General features: G+C 34.9%; 1 protein-coding gene across 1 annotated transcript in view; it reads left to right on the forward strand.

Moving 5' to 3' along the window:
* The window catches only part of LOC110461468 (L-2-hydroxyglutarate dehydrogenase, mitochondrial-like), a 30718-nt gene that overhangs the window by 3709 nt on the left and 16769 nt on the right, over positions 1 to 10240 (forward strand). The window contains exons 3-5 of the mRNA XM_021514924.1: positions 1503 to 1654; positions 1899 to 2030; positions 3991 to 4188. Of these exons, the coding sequence (XP_021370599.1) occupies positions 1503 to 1654; positions 1899 to 2030; positions 3991 to 4188 (482 nt within the window). The remainder of the gene's footprint in view (positions 1 to 1502; positions 1655 to 1898; positions 2031 to 3990; positions 4189 to 10240) is intronic.

The raw sequence follows: 10240 nt of genomic DNA on the forward strand, positions 1-10240 counted from the left end.
ACATGTAAACTATAGCCTATCTAAGGACAAGGTGGTCCCTATATGACATGTAAACTTTAGCCTATCGAAGGTTTTCCCTATATAACATGTAAACTTTAGCCTATTCAAGGTGGTCCCTATATGACATGTAAACTTTAGCCTATCTAAGGTGGTCCCTATATGACATGTTAACTAGAGCCTATCTAAGGTGGTCCCTATATGACATGTAAACTTTAGCCTATCTAAGGTGGTCCCTATATGGCATGTTAACTAGAGCCTATCTAAGGTGGTCCCTATATGACATGTAAACTATAGCCTATCTAAGGTGGTTCCTATATGACATGTAAACTTTATCCTATCTAAGGTATATGACATGTAAACTTTAGCTTATCTAAGTTGGTCCCTATATGACATGTAAACTATAGCCTATCTAAGGTTGTCCCTATATGACATGTAAACTATAGCCTATCTAAGGTGGTTCCTATATGACACGTAAACTTTATCCTATCTATGGTGGTTCCTATATGACATGAAAACTTTATCCTATCTTAGGTATATGACATGTAACCTTTATCCTATCTAACGTATATGACATGTAACCTTAGCTTATCTAAGTTGGTCCCTATATGACATGTTAACTAGAGCCTATCTAAGGTGGTTCCGATAGTACATGTAAACTTTAGACTATCTAAGGTGGTCCCTATATGACATGTAAACTTTATCCTATCTAAGGTGGTTCCTATATGACATGTAAACTATAGCCTATCTAAGGTGGTCCCTATATCCCATGTAAACTATAGCCTTTCTAAGGTGGTCCCTATTGAGATGGTCCTTATACGATATGTAAACTTTAGTCTATCTGAGGTGGTCCCTATATGACATGCTATCTGAGATGGTCCTTATAGGACATGTAAACTTTAGCTGAGATGGTCCTTATAGGACATGTAAACTTTAGCGTATCTGAGGTGGTCCCTATATGACATGCTATCTGAGATGGTCCTTATATGACATGTAAACTGTAGCCTATCTGAGATGGACCTTATACGACATGTAAGCTTTAGCCTATCTAAGGAGGTCCCTATATGACATGCTATCTGAGATGGTCCCTATATGACATGAAAACTTTATCCTATCTAAGGTATATGACATGTAAACTCATGTAAACTTTAGCCTATCGAAGGTTTTCCCTATATAACATGAAAACTTTAGCCTATTCAAGGTGGTCCCTATATAACATGTAAACTTTATCCTATTTAAGGTGTAAACTTTAGCTTATCTGAGGTGGTCCCTATATGAAATGTAAACTTTATCCTATCTAAGGTGGTCCCTATATGACATGTAAACTTTAGCCTATCTAAGGTGGTCCGTATATGACATGTAAACTTTAGCCTATCTAAGGTGTCCCTATACGACATGTAAACTTTAGCCTATTTAAGGTGTAAACTTTAGCTTATCTAAGGTATATAACATGTAAATTTTAGCCTACTTAAAGTGGTCCCTATTTGACTTTTAATACTCTACAGCTGCCCACCAGAGTGGACACAACAGTGGGGTCATCCATGCTGGGATCTACTACCAGCCAGGGTCTATGAAGGCCAAGCTGTGTGTGGAGGGTCTGGATCTCCTCTACAAATACTGTGACGAAAACAGTGTACCCTACAAGAAATGTGGAAAGGTAAACAATGTACCCTTTATACAAATGTGGATCTGTACCTTAGGAAATTTAAGTCTTCGATGTCCCAGATGACTTTTAAATTTCTGTATTTCAGATTGTAATAAGTTCAATACATGTGAATATAGATTATTACTACATGATAAAAATTGATAGTATATAATGAAGAATGTACCTGATTAATGAGTTTTTGGTGAATATTACCAATTTTACCATTTGCACCTTTGGTATGGCAATCTGTTAACAGTTGATTGTTGCCGTAAATAACGAAGAAATACCTCGACTTGATGCATTACTTGAGAGAGGGATAGAAAATGGAGTAAAAGACCTACGTGTGGTGGATGCGGATGGCATAAAGGAAATAGAACCTAATTGTGTGGTAGGTAACACTTACACAACTACATTGTACTGGGATATGTTACAAACATCCTAAAGGCATTGTAATATTATTATACAAGGCCAAAAAGGAATGTTTATAATATAGTAAGTTTTTATCCAGGAATTTTATTTAAAGCGAAACATTCAGACTAATTAGATTCACAGTTGCATTTAACAAAGCATGTTAAACGTTGACAGTACAAAAAAAAGCCATGTTAAAGTATATACAGCATGTTGATGGTATATTATAAGATGTACACAGAATGTTCACATTACAGAAACAGCAAGCTGACAGAACAAATACAGCAATTTGACAGAACATACATGTACAGCATGTTGGCAGTACATATACAGCAAGTTGACAGTACACGTTTAGATGTGTTGACAGTTAATAACCAGCAAGTTGACAGTACACATTTAGATGTGTTGACAGTACATATACAGCAAGTTGACAGTACACCTTTAGATGTGTTGACAGTTAATAACCAGCAAGTTGACAGTACACATGTAGATGTGTTGACAGAATAATAATATACAGCAAGTTGACAGTCCACGTTTAGATGTGTTGACATTTAATAACCAGCAAGTTGACATTACACATTTAGATGTGTTGACAGGATAATTATATACAGCAAGTTGACAGTACACATTTAGATGTGTTGACAGTATAATAATAAACAGCAAGTTGACAGTACACATTTAGATGTGTTGACAGAATAATTATATACAGCAAGTTGACAGTACACATTTAGATGTGTTGGCAGAACATATACAGCAAGTTGACAGTACACATTTAGATGTGTTGACAGGATAATTATATACAGCAAGATGACAGTGCACATTTAGATGTGCTGGCAGAACATATACAGCAAGCTGACAGTACACATTTAGATGAGTTGGCAGAACATATACAGCAAGTTGACAGTACACATTTAGATGTGTTGGCAGTATAATAATAAACAGTAAGTTGACAGTACACATTTAGATGTGTTGACAGTATAATAATAAGCAGCAAGTTGACAGTACACATTTAGACGTGTTGACAGTATAATAATATACAGCAAGTGGACAGTACACATTTAGATGTGTTGACAGTTTATATACAGCATGTTGACAGTACACATTTAGATGTGTTGACCGTAGATATAAAGCAAGTTGACAGTACACATTTAGATGTTTTGACAGTATAATAATATACAGCAAGTTGACAGCACACATTTAGATGTGTTGACAGTACATATACAGCATGTTGACAGTACACATTTAGATGTGTTGACCGTAGATATAAAGCAAGTTGACAGTACACATTTAGATGTTTTGACAGTATAATAATATACAGCAAGTGGACAGTACACATTTAGATGTGTTGACAGTAGATATACAGCAAGTTGACAGTACACATTTACATGTGTTGACCGTAGATATAAAGCAAGTTGACAGTACACATTTAGATGTGCTGACAGTACATATACAGCAAGTTGACAAAACACATTTAGATGTGTTGGCAGTATAATAATAAACGGTAAGTTGACAGTACACATTTAGATGTTTTGACAGTATAATAATATACAGCAAGTGGACAGTACACATTTAGATGTGTTGACCGTAGATATAAAGCAAGCTGACAGTACACATTTAGATGTGTTGTCCGTAGATATAAAGCAAGTTGACAGTACACATTTAGATGTGGTGACAGTATAATAATATACAGCAAGTGGACAGTACACATTTAGATGTGTTGACAGTACATATACAGCATGTTGACAGTACACATTTAGATGTGTTGGCAGTACATATACAGCAAGTTGACAGTACACATTTAGATGTGTTGACCGTAGATATAAAGCAAGTTGACAGTACACATTTAGATGTGTTGACCATATATATACAGTATGTTGACAGTATATTAGGATGTTTTGACAGTAAATAAACAGAATGTTGACAGCATATTTATGTTACAGGGAGTAAAAGCTGTGTACTCCCCACATACAGGAATCATAGACTACAAGGTAGTGGCCCAGTCTTATGGCAAGTTTTTCCAGAATCGTGGTGGGAAGGTCTTTACAGGGTTTGAGGTGAACAAATTTGATGTGACCAAGGAAAATGAGAGTGGAAAGTCAGATGGTTTAAAGTATCCAGTCACAATCCGAGGGAAACAGGTACATAACATCATCATTTCATGTCATTTAACACTATTTCCTTACAAGCAAAAAGTTGTTGTTTTTTCGTTGAATGATTTGTTTTGTAAGGAATTTTGCTGTTACCAGAGTGTATTGTCTTATCAATTTTCTCAAAAAGAAGGATTGAAAATTTTGACAGCAGTCCTTGCCAATGAAAATTTAGATGAACAGAGTAAGACAATGTTTTCAGCTCACCTGGCACGAAGTGCCAAGTGAGCTTATGCCGTGGCGCGGCGTCCGTCACCCGTCCGTCCGTCCAGCATCAATATTTTACTTTAAACGACTTCTTCTTAATAACCGAAAGGCCTAAAGTGTCGATATTTGGCCAGAAGCATGCTGAGATAAATGACTACAAAGTTTGTTCAAATAAATGACCTTCACCCATATTCAAGATCACAGGGGTCAAATATGTTAAAAACTTTAAACAACTTCTTCTGAATAACCAAAATGCACAGGGTGATGATATTTGGCCAGTAGCATGCTGAGATGAAAGGCTACAGAGTTTGTTCAAATGCATGACCTTCACCCATATTCAAGGTCACAGGGGTCAAATATGTTAAATACTTTAAACAACTTCTTCTGAATAATCAAAAAGTCAAAGGTGATGCTATTTAGTCAGTAGCATACTAGGATCAAGGGCTAACAAGTTTGTTTAAATGTATGACCTTGAATCATATTCAAGGTCACAAGGAGCAAATATGTTAAAAATATTTAAACAACTCGTCTGAATAACCAAAAGGCTCACGAAGTTGATATTTAGTCAGTAGCATGCTTGGATCAAGGACTACTATGTTTGTTAAGGTGAATGACTTTGACTTATATTCAAGGTCACAGGGGTCAAATATGTTAAAAACATTAAACAACTGCTTCTGAATAACCAAAATGCCCAGGGTGATGATATTTGGCCAGTAGCATGCTGAGATGAAGGGCTACAAAGTTTGTTCAAATGAATGACTTTGACCCACTTTCAAGGTCACAGGGGTTAAATGTCGTAAAATCTTCAAACAAATTCTTCTCAATAAACAAAAGCCCCAGGGTACTGATATTGGGCCTGTAGCTCGCTAGGATGAAGGGCTACCAAGTTCGTCAAATGAATGACCTTTACCCACTTTCAACATAATGCCCTTGTTTGACATTCAAGGTCACAGGCATCATATGTTTAAATCTTTTAATAGGTTCTTATGAATCAAACACTGATATTCTGCCTGTAGCTGTATTTTAGTCCACTTTTAAGATTACAAGTGTGGGATTAATACCAGGTGAGCGATGCAGGCCCATTGGGCCTCTTGTTTTGCTTTACAATTAAAATGAATTTAATGTACTTAAAAACAACACAAACACATTTTTTTTAATAAAACTGATTTTAATGATATGGAAGACTAAGAAGACTTAATTTGTGACTTAAAACAAATAAAAATGAAAAGAAAAAAAAGAAAATACCAAACAATGTTTTGCCCTAGGTGAAACAACCTAGTGCGAAACAACCTAGGGCGAACGGGATTTGGGGCGAAACAACCCGGAACCACTGGAACCCCCCCCTGTTTATTGTACTACAAATGACTAACAAACTCTCATAGAGTTTATTTTAGTTTAAACATATTTTATTGTACAAATATACATGGGATGGGGGGTTACCTAGAAAAGAAATCGTGTAAACTGTGAAAAGGATCCACAATACAATGAAGACGATGACTTAGGCATTACCAGAGGGATTGGGGGAGGGGATATGTAGGCATTACCAGAGGGATTGGGGGGAGGGGATATGTATGTGAGAACAGTGCAGAAAAGTAAGAGCTATGGTCGAGTGATAGAGAGAGTGTGAATCATCATATGGGTAGGCAGTATATATACAGATGGTGGACACAGGAGCGTGGATCGGGGTGAATAAAGATGATAATAACCAATATTGATCTGTATGGAGATTCGCATTGGAAAAGACTTAAGATAATAATAAAAAAACAAAAAAACGTTATAAGATAGCATATGAAGCATGAGATATTAATGGCTATATTAACTACATGAGTATAGATGTAGCATCATTAATGAAAAATGATTTATATATTACAGGTACATTACATCTTTTAACTATTTTTATGAATTTCATGACTAACAAATAAGCAACTGTTAAAAAAACCCACACAAAACAACAACAACAACAGTATGTACAGCTTGAGTATGCACACGAGAGCCTGCATGAATCAGTGCGCCTTCAGGTACTAGCCTCGTCTGCCAACACACACTAAATTATGTTTATTTAAAATCCCAACATCGACCACCTTTAATAAATGATACCTACATTATAGATGTCTTGGATGTAACTTAATTATGATATGGAAAATAAAGATAACAGTGCATTGGATCCAGACTTCTAGCACTGAAATATGTTGAGTTCTCAAATGAAATAATCAGATCTCAGAATTTGAAAATAGTTAACAAGTTCACTGGTTGAACAATGTTAAAATTCAAGGGTTCAAAATTAGTTGTCTCCCTCCAAAATTGGAATTGTCGGCAAGTATGGAAACTGCACTGTATGTATCCTTTAGATATACATTATACCTAGATTTCCTACAGGAATTGCATTATACCATGCAGTTGTGCAGAAATTATGCATGTTCTGCATTCCCACCATATATAGTTTAGAGCAGGAAATGTGTTCATTTTTTTCAATAATGTCTTTACATGTAGAAAAGGACCCAATGTAATATGTGTTAGGTTCAGAATATCAGAGAACTGATCCAAATGATTTGATGTACATTATAGCAAAATGATAATAGATTCTAATTTGAATAATGCGTGATAATTATATTGCTGAAGTAAAGTGCACTGGTAAAACTTTTAGACTAATCGTTTTGATCCAAACATAATGCATGTTTAAACAATGGTATTGAATGAAAAGTTATAGTTTATTATTTAGCAATTTTTGTTTTTACTTTTGGGTAGCTGTTTGGTACCTTACTTTCTGAAACCATCGAATTTCAATTTCATCATAATTATTCCAACCAAGTTTTAATTATTTCATGGTTAATGTGGATAAAACGTACCAAAAAGTGTTCTTTCCTTTATACTTGTTTAAGCAATAATAAACATTACTCTCCCTTAGAGAAAAATAGAAAAAAAATAACAATTCAGATAAAGCAGATAGGGGCCTTTTCATCCATGTGGAGAATAAGATTCTAGTACATCCTAGTGCAAGGAAAAAACTTTTAAAGTTTTAACCAGTTTTCCATTTTTGGGCCCCACCCCTCCAGCTTATAATTTTTCCAACTAAATTTGAATTATTTCCTGCTTAAAATTGACAAAATATACCAAAAAGTGCTATTTTCCTGCATAAAGTCTAGTGTGCCTGCACGTTTTGGCCTTGGGTGATACACAAAACCCCCAAAGTTTGCCACGTTTTTAGAGCGTGGCAATTTATTGTTGTATTGAAGTAAAGGACTGCAACAAATAGAAATGAACTTCTATTAGTATATTTAACAGTAATTATTACAGTATTAACTCTTCCTAATGATGTCACTAATAATTCGCCAAAGGTCAACTCGACCCAAGAATTGTATGAATTATCATGGACAATGTAATTGGTCGACATGTCTGACTAAACTGACGGAATTAACCACATATGGCAATGTTTATCGCGACAATGCCAGGGTTAACATCTTTACATCTCTATGACAATAGCATAACAGTCTCAATTACACAGTAAAATAACATGTTAATCATTACAAAGGTACAAAACTTACATTATGGTATCACAAACTTCCAGAAAAGAAGAAGAGCTTGTACAATGGCCGACCGCATGGTGTGTGTTTTGCAAGTGAAATCTACATTTTCGCCTTATTATCTATAAACACTACCGATACAGATGCTGTTCACAATTGACAAAGGGAAATAACTCTGTCACCCTTAAGACTTTTTCATTCACAGCAATGACGGTACTGACTGTAACGGCACATCTAGTAAACTTTACCTCAGCTTCCCAAAGGGAGAACTGATGATCAGGAGTTAATAAATTTACAATTCAGTCCGAGTCCGAGGAAGAGGCGTTTTGAAATTTTAGTCAATTTTCCCCCTTTGAACCCTGTTCCTCCAACCCAAGGGGCAAGGTAGGATCTTATTTCCTTATATCGCTCTCATCATTACTAATCAAACCAAGTTTGAATTATTTCCTGAAATTTACAATTTAGACAAAGCATCTAAGCATCTTTTCATTCACAAAAGAGTGTTGATTCTAGTACATCTGAATCTGGAGAAGAAGATTTCTGATACATTGGTCACCTGGGAATGGGGCAGGAATGCCAAATTTACAATTTGATAACGTCTTCCACTAATGATGATTCTTAGTAAGTTTGAAAGAAATTCATGAATTCACTGCTTACTAAGAAGAATTCAAAAAATATACGTTTGGAAGAAAAGTGTTTAGGTCACTTGAGCCTTTGTTCCTGTATACTGTATGGTAAATATTCCTCCATCAATACTTGAATATAAAGAAATAAGAAAATCACTAAAACTGATGGATTGTGCTCCCCAAAAAATTCATTTGGGATTGGAATAAAGGTTGCATGATACATGTATCTTTAACTGAAATTTATCATGCCTGGCACTATTATTATCTCTGAGTTTACGTATGTAACTGTGTAAAGTGAATGAACAACCAAAGAGGTATGCAACAAAGCTTGTCTTCCTTCTGCACATCACTTGCCTTTGGAGGTATACAGGGTAATAATTATTTGACCTTTGAACTTAATGAGACCTTGAGCTTGACTATACAGATCCCATAGTGGTACTTCATAGTATACCGCATAACAATCTTGCATATATAACTTATATTGAGTTATCTTTATCAAATCAGAAGTGCCCTGATGTTTTTTTTGACCTATGACCTAAATGTGACCTTGACCTCCAGGCATAGGGACCAAATAGTGGTATGTAACATAAATATTGCCTTACTATCCCACATAGATGTATATCACTAAATTTTCATTGCTGAGACTCTTCAGCAAGTCAGAAGTTATGGCCCTTTTTATGGCTCGGGGAGCATAAAAAGAGACAAAATAGTCCAAAATAATCCTATAAAGTATCAATAGATAAAACAACAGACTTCTGATTAATGTCACATAATTTATTGGTTGCTACATTTACAATGAAAGAGTGAATATTGAAGTAATCATCAAATAATGACATCATAATCACTTTAGACAGCATCTATGCACATTGGTGAATTTCCTCTGTGTTGTAAATTCACCAGCCTGCAAAATACAAGATTTGATGCATAATAGATTTAATCGTATGAACTTTGTAGATCAATGCATAATTATAAAGATCATTCTAATGTTGGCAGTTCTAGTGCCCTCACAGCTACAGAATTATAATAACTACAAGTCTGGTTTCATATACAGCTGACAGAACAATCATGTACATATTCAACTCTAAGATATGTATATGCTGTTAAATAGATTGTAATATTCTCCTAAATCATACTAATAACTATATAATGGCTATAAATCTGTATCAAATGAAAGTTTTGAAATGCCACTGTTAAAGCTTATAGATAGGAATTCACTTGATTCGATTTCAAGGAGTCAAAAACAAAAAACTATATTGATATACCTGTGCTAGCTATAGGTAAATTTCAATCCAAATAAAACTGATGGTGAATGCATGTATGTCAAATTGTTCATAGAACTTGAAAGTTGTATTAAGGCATTCTCTCAACACAATAAAATCAATTCTACAACACTGATATACCATCAATTAAGATGCATCTGCATCAAATTTTGATGATCATATAGCCTATAACAATCCAAATCAATAATGAGTTAAGTGTATTATACTGTCAAAGTCAGGTATTACATATGTGTATAGGTAGCAGTGTACAGTAGAAATGGCCCGACTCTGATAAACAAGGCACATGTCGAGGAAATGTAAACACAGCGGATTTACCCTACACAACACATGTATACATGTATATATATTTGTAAACTGCATTACATTTACAATACATATAAAGTACTGAGAAGTGTATAAACCTCTTTTT

This window comes from Mizuhopecten yessoensis, unplaced genomic scaffold (genome assembly GCF_002113885.1).
Source record: "Mizuhopecten yessoensis strain PY_sf001 unplaced genomic scaffold, ASM211388v2 scaffold10621, whole genome shotgun sequence".
In the NCBI taxonomy this organism is placed as follows: domain Eukaryota; kingdom Metazoa; phylum Mollusca; class Bivalvia; order Pectinida; family Pectinidae; genus Mizuhopecten; species Mizuhopecten yessoensis.